Below are 17,482 nucleotides of genomic sequence, written 5' to 3' on the forward strand. Positions count from 1 at the left end.
CATAAATTTATAGGCGATGTCAGTAAATTTCTCTTTTTCGGAAACATTTTTCTTGCGATTGCTAGTCAGCATTTTATGTACTCTGTACTTCACTCATCATCAGTTAGGTTGCTGCCCAAATAGCAGTACACGCAGACTACTTTTAGCGTCTCCTTTCCTAATCTGTTTCCCTAAGCATCATCTGATTTAATTTGACTAAATTTCATTACCTTTATTTTACTTTTGTAACATGTTTGAAGAAACTATTCCGTTCAGCTGCCCTGGCAGGTCTACTGTCGTCTCTGACACGTTACAATGTCATCGGCAAACAAAAAGTTTTTATATTTTGGTGAGTTGCCTGTTGGATTCTGTCTCAGGACCTTTGGCAGACATTTGTTTAATGATTTTGCTGACATTTTGCCAGCCTAAGTGGCTGGTGTTGTAAATGGTTCACCATTCATTGCTGGTAGTGGAGGGTGAGCATTTGACAGTGACAGCCACTTGTGCTGCCCTTACATCAGGAAAATTATTGAACAAATGTCAGTTGAAGTTCTTGGGACAGAAGCCAACAGACCGAACATCAACAAACGCCCACAAAAATTTTTCATGTCTTCTCCCAGAACTACAACTCCTTTTCAGAATTTCTCCTTTGTTTGCTTTAGTGCTTACTGAATGTGCATTGGAAGAGGTTACAATCCTTTCTCACTCCCTTCTGAATTACTGCTTGTCTTTCACGCCCTTTGACTCCTATAATTGATGTGTTTTTCTGTCAAGCTGTAGGTAATGTTTTACTCTCTGATTTTATGCCTGCTCCAGTCAACATTGTTAAAAGCTTTCTGTAAATGTACAGATGCCATAAATGTCCTCTAAGATAAGTTGTGGTCAGTGCTACATTAATTGCTGGTGTTATTTTATTTATTGAAATGCTGCATATACTCTGTTTTTTTTTTTTTTTTTTTTTTTCAAAATTAGGAGAGAGTACATTATTGGAAAAAACATTAAAAAATTCTTCTGCATCTCTGTGTCATTTGTAATCCTCGTGTCAGCTCTAAAAGGTAGAACTCTACTTGATTTATGTTATGTGGAAAATCATTCACATGTTTAAGGAATTGGAATGGACCCAAAATTGAACAATGTGGGACTACTTTAGTGATTTATTCCCAGCCGCTAATATTATCTGACCTCCCATCATTATTTGAATTAACCAGGACTATTCTTTCTGTTCTTTGTTAATTATAAAACAAATAATTTTGTAAAAGTTGTGCTCTTCTGAGATATTAGTATGATCCGTAAAATCAAACATAGTCACAAAAATACTAAATGACAACAATGTATAAATAACATTCTTAGTCAAAAACCCTTGAATCCAAACTGATGTACTAAGTAAGTGGTTCCTACTAGACTCTGTTCTTGTGTATGTTACTTTCTTTTAATATTTTGGGAGAAGATATCGGTAAGGAAATTTGGTGATTACTGTTTAGACCTTTGTGGCACCTTTCTATAAAAAGATTTAAAATGATATATTGTACACTGCCAAAGAAAAAATTCCTGTGCTAGTGATAAATTACAAATTCATGGGGGGAGGGGGGGGGGGGGGGAGCAGGGGAGAGAAAAACACCTCTTCATAATTCTGTTAGAAAAACTGTCAATGCCTTGTGAGCTTTTATTTTTGTTTTCCTTTATAATTTGTAGCAAGGAATCATCTGTTTACCAGGCAATGTAAAAATAAAAATAAATACACTGTGATCAGAAGTATCCGGACACCTGGCTGAAAATTACTTAAGAGTTCGTGGCACCCTCCATCATTAATGCTGGAATTCAATATGATGTTGGCTCTTCCTCAACCTTGATGACAGCTTCCACTCTCACAGGCATATGTTCAATCAGGTGCTGGAAGGTTTCTTAGGGAATGGCAGCCCATTCTTCATGGAGTGCTGCACTGAGGAGAGGTATCGATGTCAGTCGGTGAGGCCTGGCATGAAGTCGGCATTCCAGAACATCCCAAAGGTATTCTGTAGGGTTCAGGTCGGGACTCTGCGCAGGCCAGTCCATTACAGGGATGTTATTGTCGTGTAACCACTCCGCTGCAGGTCGTGCATTATGAACAGGTGCTTGATCTTGTTGAAAGATGGAATCGCCATACCCGAATTGCTTTTCAACAGTGGGAAGCAAGAAGGTGCTTAAAACATCAAAGTAGGCTTGTGCTGTGATAGTGCCTTGCAAAACAACAGTTGGTTAAAGCCCCCTCCATGAAAAACATGACCACACCGTAACACCACCGCCTCCGAATTTTACTTTTGGCGCTATACGTGCTGGCAGATGATGTTCACTAGGCATTTGCCACACCCACACCCTGCCATCGGATCACCTCATCATGTACCGTGATTTGTCACTCCACACAACGTTTTTCTACTGTTCAATCATCCAATATTTACGCTTCTTACACCAAGTGAGGTGTCATTTGGCATTTACTGGTGTGATGTGTTGCTTATGAGCTGCCACTCAACCGTGAAATCCAAGTTTTCTCGCCTCCCGCCTGTCATAGTATGTGCAGTGGATCCTGATGCAATTTGGAATTTCTGTGTGATGGTCTGGATAGATGTCTGCCTATTACACATTATGACCCTCTTCAACTGTCGGCAGTCTGTGTCAGCCAGCAGACGAGGTCGGCCTGTACGCTTTTGTGCTGTATGTGTCCCTTCACATTTCTACTTCACTATCACATTGGAAACAGTAGACCTATGGATGTTTAGGAGTGTGGAAATTTCAGGTACAGACATGTGACACCCAATCACCTGACCACACTCGAAGTCCACGAGTTCCATGGAGCATCCCATTCTGCTCTCTCACAATGTCTAATGACTACTGAGGTCGCTGATGGAGTACCTGGCAGCACAATGCCCCTAATATGAAAAACGTATGTTTTTGGGGGTGTTCGGATACTTTTGATCACATAGTGTGGCTCATACTTTACGGATAAACGAGAGACCAAAAACATCCAAGTCTGCATGCTTTCGTAACCATTGCCATTGCCATTGAAGGTAAAATCTTTTCGATTGTTAGGACACATCATGTTCCTCTTCAAGTCTTCCCATGACCAATGTTTTGACTACTCTGCTGGTGTCTTCTTCAAGGTCTTCTGCTGCTCAGTTAGCTGAAGACTATCAAAGATCAGCATCACTTTGACATATAAAAGGGAGTTTTCTTGTATTTATTTGGAAGAAGTTTAGTTACTAGATGAAGTTCTTCTGACTGCTAATAGTGGGCCATCAAAGGAAGAGATGGGGAATGTTTATCAAAATATTATTGTTGTTCCACAGAGATGGCTTCCTGTTCATGAATTGACGTACCATGGCTGCGTATTTACTTCCATAATGGCAGGAAACCAAGGCCATATTACCTATTGAAGTTGCATTCATTCTTTAAAATCTCAGCCACTTCTAGGAAAATGTTGCCAGTTCTGCTCCTTAAGATTTCACACATTGGTGTAACAGTGTGTAATGTTTGTGCTCCTAAATATATTCTTTTACTGTCCTTCCCATTTCTTCTATAAATTTTTCTGCAGCTATGTGTCACTTCATAGACTCCCACAGTGATTGAAGATAGTCAATGTTGGGAAAAGTGTTTTATTTTGCTTTGACTGAAAAATTGGTATTCATACCATTTTTTTCATAGAATTCGACTGATATGGTCAGTAGTTGTAGAAACGAATGGTAACCTGTCGAAGGGAGAAGGCAATTAATTGGCCTTTTTATTAGCATTCTTAATAATATTTTGTTTTGAAAGACCTCTTTATGGGCAAAGCAATGTAGCCATTGACTTTCATTGCCTTCTTTAAGAAACTTGACACCGGTTCCACACTAGTATTGTCTGGATGCGGAAGGCACATGAAGACAGTGGGTTGAGCACTGCTTGCTTCTGGGGTGGATGGTGTTGCAAAGTGGTATCTAAATACCTACTTGTGGTTGTAGGATTTCTGTACATTCATTGTCCTTCAGTGTCGTTAGATCTTCTATAGACCGACACATCGAGGAACCAGTGATTGATAATTACGCCTATGACTGAGCTAATTGTGAAGCAAGAAGATCCTGAAAAAGACCGCAGCAGAGGAGATGAAACATTGAGTGCATGGCAGAAATTGAAAAGGAATGTGGCGCGGCCTAACACCCTGGATTATTTCATCTTCTTGCACATAGTAGAATGTCATCTCATTTTAGTAGAATTGTCGCATTTTATTAGTCACAAATGCTACAAAGGAAGATTTCATCTCCACCACCACCACCACCACCACCACCACCACATCATTTTAGGTGTTGGCTCATCCTCTGGATACACATTTGTGCATTGTGTAGTTTCTTTGGCTTTGTGCGGCCTTATGCTATTGGTCATTTGGGCTAGTACATCTTTAGTGAAAGTTTCCATCCTAAGAGAAAGATTACTCTGAATCTCCTACCTGTTGCATTGCTATCCTTCAATACAGAACAATGCTGCTAATGCATGATTTGCTGTTTTTCATTAGTAATGAATGAAATAATTCTGTGTAAGCCACTGAAATGTTTGTTGTCATATATTATTTGATGACTTAGGCACAAAACATTCATATTACAATTATTCATTATTTCTCTCAGATATGTTGTGAACCATATGTGAATAATCACCTGAATCATATACATAATATGGTTATATGGTGAATGCAAAATGGTATTTTAACATCTGTTGCTCCTAATTTTTTTCAGACTTCAATACTTTGTGTGTCATCAGCAACTACACAATTTTGTTATTGTAATATTACATACACTTACATTTTTAGGGAAGCAGCTGAGGAGTTTCAGTTCCAGGTTTGCATGGCTAGAATCACTGAAATCCTCAGGACTGTTAAGAGTGAGTTCCAGAGGCCGTATTATAATACCTTCTCCGAAATATCTTAAAGGTGGGTGTGTGCTTACATAAAAAACTTATTTTCTAATTAAAAAGTGATAATTTTGTATGGATGAGTTTCATGCTGTTTCTGATCTTAGCTAACATTTTTGAAACTAAAATATTTTTATGTAATATGATAAGAAGGATAATACATTCTTGGTATGTGTGGAATTTAAAGTCCAAGAGCTTAACATCTGTATTATTATCTTTCACACATCAGAACATTATGTTGGCCTCGTCTGTTTTCAGTGTTCTTTACCAAATTCATTACACGATTTCCGATAGTTCCACATCCATAAGGACATTACCTGCTTCTTTTTTTTTAGGTGCGCGTGGGGGGGGGGGGGGGGGGTACTTTACTATGTGTTATGTCCATTGGCTCTGTAGAAAAACTTACGTGGTTTGGCTCTTCAATATAAATGCCACTGTAGGTCATTGTTAACCCTTTGACTGCTGGAGGCGCACCATCTGCTTGGCGTGCTGAGGTGTTGAGGCCTGCGGCATAATTTGGCTACCTGTTCTGTGAGCCTGTCCCTCAAAACCGCTGCCAGGACCGGATCAGCCCGCGCTGCTCAACCAGCCCCGTGCTGAATATTTCTTGGCTGATTACGACTCGCACAGAGCCAGCATGATTTTTTGGTGACTTAGAGCTATAATATCTGGGCAATATTTTTTGTATTTAAATAAAATTTGTCCATCTTGTACAACTATACGCGCTCTCTTAAGAATTATAATGAAAAGGAATTTTATGAGTCATATTGAGCCAGAAAATTGTAGGTAAATCGGCCAAAAAAATAGGTGCCCAAAAATATTTCGAAGTTTAGCTTCTTGTCTCTCCTGAACTAATGCTGTGATGAATGTAAAACTTGGCATGAAGTTTCATTTCCATAGCACTTTTCAGTGCTGAATGAATTAAGGGCAAAATGAAGATTTTGTAAAAATGTCAAAAATTCAGTATTTTCGATCTGAATTTGCTAAAAAAACTATGCTCTGTAAAACATACCAAGCTGTATAACTGGAATGAAAGTTGGGCGTGCAAATCAGTCCCTAAAACAATGTAAACTTCGGATTCGCATTCCTTGTAGAGCGAACGCATGATGAAAATGAAATTTAGAGTGCAACAGATTGACAGTGCAATGATAAGGAATAAAAATTTTTATTCACCTACTATTTTCCAATAATCTACAAATTCCATGAACCATGGACCTTGCCTTTGGTGGGGAGGCTTGCGTGCCTCAGCATTACAGATAGCCATACCGTAGGTGCAACCACAATGGAGGGGTATCTGTTGAGAGAGCAGACAAATATGTGGTTCCTGAAGAGGGGCAGCAGCCTTTTCAGTAGCTACAGGGGCAACAGTCTGGATGATTGACTGATCTGGCCTTGTAATGGTGTGATTCCAAACACGGCGACAGCGACTGATCACGGCTGCAGAAGACAGATGGCAACACTGCCGCCTGCAATCGGTACGTTGCGGAATGCAGCGACAGACAAGCTATGCAGTTGCCGTGAGCAACTGCGCGAGGCGAGATGTCTGTTAACACCACCGCTGTTATTGCGCTGTTGTTGGAAGAGGAAGACAACATTTTATTGTAGCATTCCACGAAAAGACGAAAGCTGGTAATGCCTTTATATAAAAGTAAAACTGCAGAAGGTAGTTATACAGCACTGATAAAAAGACATTTGTGAGGTGATAAAAATATCTTCAGGAGCCACTATCATTTAAATAAAAGACAGTTTAATTTCATGCTCAGTTTTATTAAAGATGACATAATGCCACAGTGCCTAAGAAACGCAATAAGTGCAGAAGAAAAATTATATTTGACACTGAGGTAAGTCCACAAAATGTTAAACATTATTAGATAGTGCTGCAGTTCCAAGACTTTTTGAGGTTGAAGGGCTGCTGTTATCACTTGGCTGATGTGTGTTGCACTGTGCAGCCATTATTTCACAATCAGAAACGATCATACTAATTTTTATTTTGGCTTCTGCCTTATAAACTGGAGGTAAACTCCTTACAACTGTGCTGATGTGACGGAAAAATAAGTCAATATCACCATCTTTGTGTTCCATAAATGTTTTTAGTAAATTTTGCCTAATTTCGTTCCTTTCTTTCCACATTTTTAATATTGTATCATCATTACTACAAACTTGACTGCATATTATTTTCCGTGCAGGCACATAAGGTTCATCGTTTGTTACCACAGATGTCTCACCACTATTTCCTATTGTATTTGTTTCTGCTGTATCTTCTTCCTGTGATGCCGAAAGGTCCAGTTGACGAGTTCGATCTCCACTGTCTTCTTGGCTTTCTTGTATTGTTGTCTGTGATGATGTCAATGTAATATTTGTTCCTCTAGATCTGTGTAGTGCAACACTGTCAAGGAACGATTGCTGTTCGTGTCTTTTTGTTTTTGAATTTTTTGAGGCAGCAGAGCCCGTTCCTAATTTGCTTTTCTTCTTGAACCTCTGGTAACCATCCCTTAAAAATTTCCTCTTCTTCTTACAGTCATCACCTGTAAATGGAAATTATATTAGCTGTATGTTTGCGTTTGTTTCAGATTCTTGGCCACAGGCGAAAGTTACCGGTCTTTATCATTTGCCTGTCGTATATCACCATCTTACATATCAAGAATTGTTAAAAATGTTTTGAAGATATTAAGAATAAGGCTGCTGCCCATGTTGATGCCACCTTCTACTGAATCAGATTTCAGACGTATTGAAGAAGAATTTTGGCTTAAACGCGATATACCTAATTGTGTAGGCGCTATAGAAGGGAAACATGTTCGCATAAGGGCACCAGAGAAAAGTGGATCTGTTTTTTAATTACAAAGATTTTTTTTTTTTTCAATTGTTCTGATGTCTATTGTGGACGCAAATTGTAAATTTGTTAGCGTTGATGTCAGTGCTTATGGAAAAGAGTCAGATAACGGTATATTTCAGAAATCTGCTCTGGGCAAGAAAATAGCCACAAAGAAGTTTAATATGCCTCCACCAAAATGTTTGCCAGGCACAAATGTGGTATTACCACATTTCCTGATAGGAGACGAAGCGTTTGCTCTCAGTGATCGTATGATGAAACCTTATTCCAGAAGAGTTGCTGCATCACATCGAGACAAACAGATCTATAATTATAAATTATGCTGTGCTCATCGAGTGTCATAAAATGACTTTGGGCTATTAAGCCAAGTATTTAGGGTATTTTATAGTCCTATTGCTGTGGCGCCTGAAGTGGCTGACGACCTCGTTTTGTTGGCATGTTGTTTACACAATTTGCTACGAGACAGTTATCTTGAAGAAAATGGTATTCCATTTTATAGCTGTAGTTTTAATGAAGCAATCAGCCAAAACAAAATGCATAGCTTTTCTCATTTTGGAGGATTTCTAAGCAGCAGTGGTTTTGAAATTAGAGACAAACTTTAAGATTTTTTCTCCAGTGGATGCGGTTCTGTGGCGTGGCAAGAGGCAGCAGTTAACAATGGGTTGTGCATAACAATGGATTGTAAATAATGATTTATGTAAGACAAAACATATATACTGTTGCCTTTTTAACATCTTCATATAATAATTGTTAGTGCACATACGGATATGTTTGTTAGTAAATAATTGGTTGAATATATGTACTTGTTTTATTTAACTCTTGTGCTATAGCTTTCCAGACGTTATCTTTCACTAGAACATTTCTGTATTCTTCATGCCCTGCGTCATAAATAACAGAATATTTCGCCACACTGTTAATTAACTTTTCTTCATCGGAGTCCAAGAAACTCATTTTCACTGAATTCGGTATGTTCGGCCAGTAAAAGCAGTCTCCGGTCGCTATGCGGCTCGGTGTCAGCGGCACTACTGGTTCCTGTCCGGATGTGCGGTACGTCGCCAAAGCAGGTATACAGCGGCAGACAACGCTGCCACCGTGTTCAGCACGCCTCACATTGCAAACAATAGCAACCAGTGGTGCCGCCTGCAGCTGGTCGGTGCAGTCTGAGGTCGTGTTCGGAATCATACCTTTACACTAACCAAAACGAACTTGCGGTGCTGGTACTACGAACGGCTGAAAGCAAGGGGAAACTACAGCTGTAATTTTTCCCGAGGGCATGCAGCTTTACTGTATGGTTAAATGATGATGGTGTCCTCTTGGGTAAAATATTCCGGAGGTAAAATAGTCCCCCATTCGGATCTCCGGGCGTGGACTACTCAAGAGGACGTCATTATCAGGAGAAAGAAAACTGACGTTGTACGGATCGGAGCGTGGAATGTCAGATCCCTTAATCAGGCAGGTAGGCTAGAAAATTTAACTGGTGGCTAATCCAATCTGTAATGTCTAATTACGTGAATGATAAGAGTTCGTGTACCAGTAACAAGTAGTTCAGCATTAGCAAACAACAGAAAGTACTGCAACCACTGTCTTTACACATACCGAGATTTGCTAAGTAATAAATGATACCAAATATGTGGAATACGGTGGGTGGGGCATTATAACTAAATGTATATGCTTTTGGTCCTGTTTACTCAGCTCACTTTTAAAATTGTTCAACTAAAATTTTTTATAAGAGCCAGTCTCCATTTCCTCTTTTTCTAAATAATAATTGTAGTAGACTCTTGTGATTGTTATATTGCTGGCAGAAGAATTTTTGCTTCTTTGATACACTTTTGCTATACAGCTTTTGCCTCTGAAGTGCAATGATGGAATGATGTTTTGTCTGCAGTAACATAACATTGCCAATGGTCCTTTGATTATTTCCAAACCAAACCATACACAAGACAGAAACTACTGACAACATACGGAAAGTTCTGGTTGAGAATTATGAATTATTTCCGAATGAAGCTGATGACTCTCCGAAAGCAGAAGCACTGCATCGTTGATAGATACAGAAACAAAAGGAAGATAGCTTGGCTAGCTTTTGGAATGTGCTTTCTTTCCACACACACACACACACACACACACACACACACACACACACAGTCGACTACACACACATAGTGCTCAGTCGACTGCCGGCTCTTTCCTGGCCCAGAATGAATGTACTGGGGTGGGGCAGGTTGAGGGATGGAGAAAGATAGTAAGCTGGCAGAGGAGGAGGGGGGGGGGGGGCGTATAGTGGCTCGTGGCTTGTTGTGGGAGGGTGGGAGCTGTCTGTAGGCTAGCTAGCTAGAGGGAACAGCTGGCAGATTGCCTGGCACACGATTTCATAGACTAGAGTGTAAGATAATGGTACACAACTAGCTGATGTGGGGACACAAATTCGTGCAGCTCAGAAAAGCTGGTGGTTGTGGGGGGAGGATCCTGATGGCACAGGTTGTGAAGCAGCCATTGAAATCTCGCATGTTGTGCTCTGCTGGACGTTGTGCCACTGTGTGATCCACCTTGATTTTGACAAAATTTCAGCAGTGGCCATTCAGTGTAGCTGACAGCTGGTTGATTGTCATACCAACATGAAACACTGTGCAATGGTTGCAACAGACCTGGTACATAACGTGGTCGCTTTCACATCCTTTGTGAGTAGACCCCATGGTTCATCGCCGTAGTATACATCTTCTTCATGTATACTATCACTAAATATTAAATTAAAAATCTACTTCAATCTCCAATATTGCTCCTTAATACTTCATTTCAAATCCTAGAGTCCTCCTTTACTTTTCAACCACTCTACCATACCTCTGTATACCATTCATTACTTATCATATATATTTAGGTTATCAAGAGTGTATTATCTTTACTTAGGTTATCAGAGAGTTCCACTATTCAACAAGTTGTCAAGTTATTCTTATTTATATACATATATATTTTTAGAATTAGCCAATGTAGAACCGTCACCTATAATACCATGTGCTCATGCTTTACGATGTGCACGTACTTCCCCCTACAACCCTTGATGGTTCTTACAAGCTCTCAAACTGTACTTTTCCTGTTTGTGTCTTTGTGTTTCTTTGTGTGTATGCATATGGGTAGTTATGTAGCCTGATTCTTCAGCCTACTTATGTAAAATAAGTTGAAGGTTATAGAAAACCACGGAAATTGAGAAGGACTTCAGCGTTAGAAGTGCATGCATATGGAAAGAGGGAAAGATAGATAGGTACTCAAATGAGATGTAAGAAAGGAAAAAGTAGAGAGAATTGCTAAGATTGAAGAAGTGAAAGGAGATAGCCTCAAAGACGGGAAAACCCTTCCCACCCCCCTTCCCCAGGATCCCTACTTCACCTGTCCTTGAGTGAGAAGCCAGAATAATACGAATATAAGCATTTTGCCATGTATTCTTTCGTGTTTGCTGCTATCTCATTTAAATCCTGTCTGCCTGATAAACTACGAAACTAGAGTGAGACAACAGCAAACGCGGGAGTATACACATATCATGTCATGTTTATATTCATATTATTCTTATGCCTAATAGTGACACAGTCAGAAATGAAGCATGACAATTGACTAGATTTTTAAATCTAAGATGACTCTAATTTCTGTGCAGAAAGTAATGTATTAAAGAGGCGTCTGCAAAGATTTTCAAACGGAGAAAAATTTTCTCTAAACTCTCGTTCAGAACATCTTCTATCATCCTGCAGAATGGACATTCTCACCTTTACCCTTGAAGCTCCTGAAGAAAATGTTAGCAACACCTATGGAATGGCAAATGGTGAAGAATCAGTTACACTTGTCTGCAAGGGTTGTCTGAAAGATGGGGTGTGTGATTACCGTATTTACTCGAATCTAAGCCGCACCTGAAAAATGAGACTCGAAATAAAGGAAGAAAAAAATTTCCCGAATCTAAGCCGCAACTGAAATTTGAGACTCGAAATTCAAGGGAAGAGAAAAGTTTTAGGTCGCACCTCCAAATCAAAACAAAGTTGGTCCATTGTAATATGAGACACAATTTAGGTCGAATGAATGATGATACAGCTACAGTAGTTTGGTTCGAGCTGTAAGTTTAGCGTTAAGCTTTACCAGGTAGCCATTGCTATGCGTCAGGCGCTCCGTCCGTATTTATACGGGTACCCTTTGTTTTTCACGTGCTTCATCTGGTTTGAATTGATTGCTTATTTTTCTTTGATCTGATAAGTTCCGTTCTCTTTGTTATAGGTGTTTACGTCACTCTATGCTGAAAATGCATTACTGTACTGTGTCATGCATTGTTTGTCACAATCTGATGATGAGTGTTTACGACCTGTTGCCGCTCGCGGCATGGTTTGCTTTTGAGCGTGCTACCGCCGCTTAACAATAAAAAAAGGAGAGGAATTGTCTCAGTAACGAAACAATGGCAAGAGACTGATATTTGTTGTTATTTACACTGCTGCTTTCTTTGATAATGATCAACAAGAACCAAATAATAAATTGCGTATGATAGAAGATGTTCTGAATGAGAGTTTAGCGAAAAATTTTCTCCGTTTGAAAATCTTTGCAGACGCCTCTTTAATACATTACTTTCTGCACAGAAATTAGAGTCATCTTAGATTTAAAAATCTAGTCAATTGTCATGCTTCATTTCTGACTGTGTCACTATTAGGCATAAGAATAATATGAATATAAACATGACATGATATGTGTATACTCCCGCGTTTGCTGTTGTCTCACTCTAGTTTCGTAGTTTATCAGGCAGACAGGATTTAAATGAGATAGCAGCAAACATGAAAGAATACATGGCAAAATGTTTATATTCGTATTATTCTTATGGTGAAGAGTATACTGCATGTGATTCACAATTTATAAAAGTTCCCATTAGCAACCATCTCTTCTCACATGTAGGAAAAAATTCAGAACGTAGAATTTGCCATATTGACAAACATCGCAAACAGTCTTGCCAGTCGGATTTTCGTAGTACATTGAAAAGCTGCTACATTCAAAGATGAACAATACGGAATTTGTATTTAAAAGAATATAGCTGTGAGTACTGGGCGTGAGTCGTGCTTCGGTAGCTCACTTGCGCGCGAAAGGCAAAGGTCCCGAGTTCGAGTCTCGGTCGGGCACACAGTTTTAATCTGCCAGGAAGTTTCATATCAGCGCACACTCCGCTGCAGAGTGAAAATCTCATTCTGAAATTTGTATTTACTTTGTTGGATAATGTATGAAAATGTAGTGGTCGTAATTCGGGGCGGAGAAAAAAAGCTCGTCTTCCACGTTGTTGTTGTTGTTGTTTTTTACGGATGCAGTTTGGCGCCAGTATTTATCTTTGTGCCTGCAAAGCATGCCTGTGTAGCGCTATATATATTCGATGGCAGAAGTTAGTTGTGGCAGCACCTACCAACATATTTCAGAACTTTCGCTTACTTTGCACTCGATTCTAAGCTGCAGGCGGTTTTTTGGATTACAAAAACAAAAAAAAAGTGCGGCTTAGATTCGAGTAAATATGGTAGTGTTAGTTATGCTTGTACTTACACTACCCACTCCTTCCAAAATCAATATAAACTCTCCCCGTCTACATCACATCTCATCAAAAGGTATAAAAGATTCTGTAAAATTAGAAAATTATACACTATTGTATAAAATTGTCATCTAGTCAGTCACTTTATATTACCTTTATACCCATATAAAATACTATGTTCGTTCCATGTCGTCTCGATATCATTCTGCTTCCCTAGTACCATCATACTGATATTCCACCAAATTATTATTCTGTTTGTTCCATTTTATGATTAGAGATCACTGTTTATTCGTAATTCTCTTAAATTATTCACAATCTTGTAGTCATATTTGGTCACTTAAATACTAACATGATAGGATAGTTTAAGAATTCAAGAATAAACCACAGAATAGTTGAAGAATTGAAGGGAATTTGGTGTAGGAAAGCTAATGTGGAAGTAACACCGAAAACATCTCAGGAACCGATGGTCGTCTCTCCGCCCGTTAACATAGAATGTCAACGTCCCTGGGGAATATACCACTTTATATCCTTAACATCATATTTCCCTTTTTCTTCTCCTGTTGTAGGATCCACTAAAAATAAGGTTTTAGAGCAGATTACCGATTGTGCTCGGTAAGGCCTCACATACTTTTCAAAAAAATTATGTGTTTCTTTCTTCAGGGCAGAGCTCTGAAGATGTTGTTTTACTAGAACTAGGTCATCAACCTTATACTGAGGTTCAATAGCCTTCTCGGTATGTTTACTTACTCATTTTTTTTTTTTGCCCTCTGAACTAAGTTCTTAGCAACTATCATTTGATTCAGTTGGTAATCAATAGTAGGTTGTTCTGGCCAAGTAAAGCATTTAATAAGAGGTTCGCCTACAAAGGGTTTACCTATTACTTCCAAAGTTGTTAGTCCAGTTGATAAATGTGGTAATTCATGTAAAATAAGCTCAAAGTCTCTAATTTTCATTGACCATGACATATGTTCTTTATGGCAGTATGTGCAGCATAATTTCCCAATTTCTTTCATAACCCTTTCACACGGGTTAGAAGATGGATTATAGTTGGAGATGAGTATTTGATGAATATTTCCCCAAGCTAGAAATTCTTTAAACTCATTACTAGTGAACTATGCTCCATTGTCGGAAAGGAACCGCTTCAGTTTTCCTACCTCAAGGAAGTATTGTTGCAGACAGTGTATTACCATTGGTGTGTTTGCTTTCTTAATAGGGTACAACTTAACATACTTCGACCAACATTCTATGAGAACAAAAATGTAAGACACTCCTCCCTCCCCTTTTGGAATTGATCCGAAGAAATCTGCAGCGGTTAGGAATAATTGGATACATTTTATATTTAACGTGAGTGTTATCCTCTTTTACCTTCTGACAAATTTCACAAATTTTAATGACCGATGCTATTTTATGTCCTAGCTTTTTAAAGTAATAGAACTTATTCATATGTGCAATACATTTCTTTATACCGTAATGTCCATACCCCGTATGAATGTACCACACTAACTCGTCTTCTACTAAATTTGGTATACATAAATGCCAATGTTGCGTTGTCTTACTGTCTCTCCAGAACAAATTATGTCCTATAATGTTCCACCTTCCATCTTGATTAGGCGGTAATGACTTCCTAACACACATAGCAAATACATCTGTAAAATAGGGATCATGTTGGATGGTACATGCTATTTTCTGAGCCATTTCTTGCACCTTGTTAAGTGGATATTCTAATGTTAAAAAATTAACCGCAAAAATTATGCCAGGTCCTTCTGTATGTTTTAGTTGTTTTATGGCTTCTGGTAGCCGAGACAAAGCATCGGGTACAACATTCTCCGAAACCTTTATATACTGGATTTTAATGTCATATTCTTGAAGAAACAACATCTACCACATCAGTCTACTATGTAGTAATTGACTATTCATTAAAAATGACAGAGCTTGGTTATCCGTAAAGACATGTATTTCAGACCCCCATATCAGTGTTTGGAATTTTTGTATACCCCATACTATGGTGAATAATTCTTTTTCTGTTGCTGTATAATTTAATTTATGTTTGTTGAGACCCTGGCTAGCAAAAGCCATTGACCTATGGTGTATACTTTCTAAACCCCATTCGCCTTGGAAAAGTTCTGCGGCTATACAATAGTCTGATGCATCGGTTGAAATCTTAAATGGTTCACCCATCACCAGATGGTGCAATATCGGTGATTCTGATAATGCCCGCTTTACACTTTCAAATGCGTTATGTGTCCCTTGGTCCCAATTCCAAGGTGCTCCCTTCCGTAAAAAGACACACAAGTCGAGCGCTGTTTAACTCTTGACTTTGTATGTAGTGCCTGTAATACCCTGCCATTCCAAGAAATCCCTTCAATTGTCTGATGTTTCTATTTCTAGGTGGTGGACACTACTTAATGGCCTTTATACTTTCTGGATCAGACTTAATTCCTTGTACACCTACGATATGTCCCAAGAATTTTAGTTCTTGCCTTGCAGAGTGCGATTTCGACAATTTTATTGTTATACCTTTTTCTTTTAATCTTTTTAGGGTTTTCCTCACTACCAGAATCAATAAATATCTCAACTTCCAAATCTTCTAGTTTTCCAATTATGATCAGTTGTGGATTAACTGTAGTTATGCCAGGTTCCTCTAGTAGCAACCATTCTTTTGTTGGTACTTTATGTGTAAAGCAAGCATATTTATTATGAGGTAGGACTTCTAATGTATTTTGACGACCTGGGCCCCGGCCCTGGATCCAGATCCAGATCGCATGACGTTTTCCTCATTATTGGTAATTACTGGCTGGTTACCAAATTGAGGTATTATGTCTCCATTTTGAGCTCTATTATTACTAGGTACAAATTCCTGTGTAGTTACTGGCCCTATATTTGAGGGTGGATGTCTTTTTTGATAATTTTTGTTACCACTGTCCAAGTTACACAGCTGTACTCTAGCCATATTAGTTTCACATCTTTTAAAATTGCTACTATTGCTATTATTATTATTATTATTATTATTATTATTATTATTATTATTATTATTCCTCCTGTAGTTTGCTTCTCATTTTGATGCATGTCCTCATTTCGGTCTTTATTTATTGCATAAAGTGCGTCCACAACGAATAACAATTCTTCTACTGTCTTCCACCTGCTACATAATATGTCTTTTCTAGCGTTAGTGGGTAATCACCTTATCAAAATTCTTACCAATCCCTCTTCCTCCATGGGTTTATTTAAATATTTTGCCCTTGTTAAATGCCAGTCAAAATATTTTCTCATCGTACCTCATGTATTGTTATGATACTTTGGGTCTCACAAATCAGATATTAACTTTTCTTGGACACTTGTTGACCAATGCTTCTCCTTAAACCTTTTCTGAAAGTCCACCCAGGACGAGAAATACTCTATAATCACTGTGCTCCACTCTGAGGCTTCTCCTAGAAGGTAACCTGCAGCGAATTCTATCTTTTTTGCATCTTCCCAATTATTCGGCAAGGCTTGATTAAATAGTTTCAAGAAATGAGTTGGGTATACATCTCCACCTGGTTTAAATTTTGGAAAATCCAGAATTTGCTCCCCATTGTAAATCTGTCACCACCTCGCTAGTCAACACTACATTCAGTGAAGCCACCCTTTTCTCTACCTTATCCTGGCTAAGGTTAAACTCTTTCCACAAATCATCCATACTTCTCCTATTATCAATAAGTTCTGAAGCTAAACGTGATGGACTGTTGTTTGGTTTTACCCTCTCGGCAACTTTTTGGTCGATTATTTCCTCTACCTGTTCCTCCAGACCGCTTATATTTATGGTGGCCGGGGTTGCTAGCTTTTCTTTAAAATTTCCCTCCACTTCATTGACTCGAGTGTTGACACCCGCAATTTCACTATTTCAGACCAGTCAGGCCAGACATGGCTGGTTCTGATGGCTCTCAAACTTCTTGTATACAGTCCATACTCCTAAGGACTTCAGCTCTTGTGAGCATCTAATACTAATTTCAATTATATCAATTACACAGTAAAAGTTCACCCCACAGTCTTTTGTAACACTTCTTACTAGAATAATAAAGTTTTTATCTCATACTCACCTGGCATTGAATTTTATGGTGCATCGGCAAGCAGGTGTAGAATCGGCACCAGTGAGTAGCACAGGCGCCGGCAGCGTCTAACGTTGGTTGCAGTGTTGGCATCGGCAAGTGGATGCAAAGTCAGCAATGGTGAATAGCAGCCATTGCAGTCAGCAATGG

At 38.9% G+C, this 17,482-nt stretch overlaps 1 protein-coding gene across 3 annotated transcripts in view; it reads left to right on the plus strand.

Moving 5' to 3' along the window:
* LOC126481631 (uncharacterized) overlaps positions 1–17,482 on the plus strand; it is a 259,917-nt gene that overhangs the window by 103,617 nt on the left and 138,818 nt on the right. For all 3 annotated transcript variants that reach the window (XM_050105528.1, XM_050105529.1, XM_050105530.1), the window contains exon 6: positions 4,790–4,909. In XM_050105528.1, coding sequence (XP_049961485.1) covers positions 4,790–4,909 — 120 coding nt within the window. The remainder of the gene's footprint in view (positions 1–4,789; positions 4,910–17,482) is intronic.

This window comes from Schistocerca serialis, chromosome 5 (assembly GCF_023864345.2).
Source record: "Schistocerca serialis cubense isolate TAMUIC-IGC-003099 chromosome 5, iqSchSeri2.2, whole genome shotgun sequence".
NCBI lineage: Eukaryota > Metazoa > Arthropoda > Insecta > Orthoptera > Acrididae > Schistocerca > Schistocerca serialis.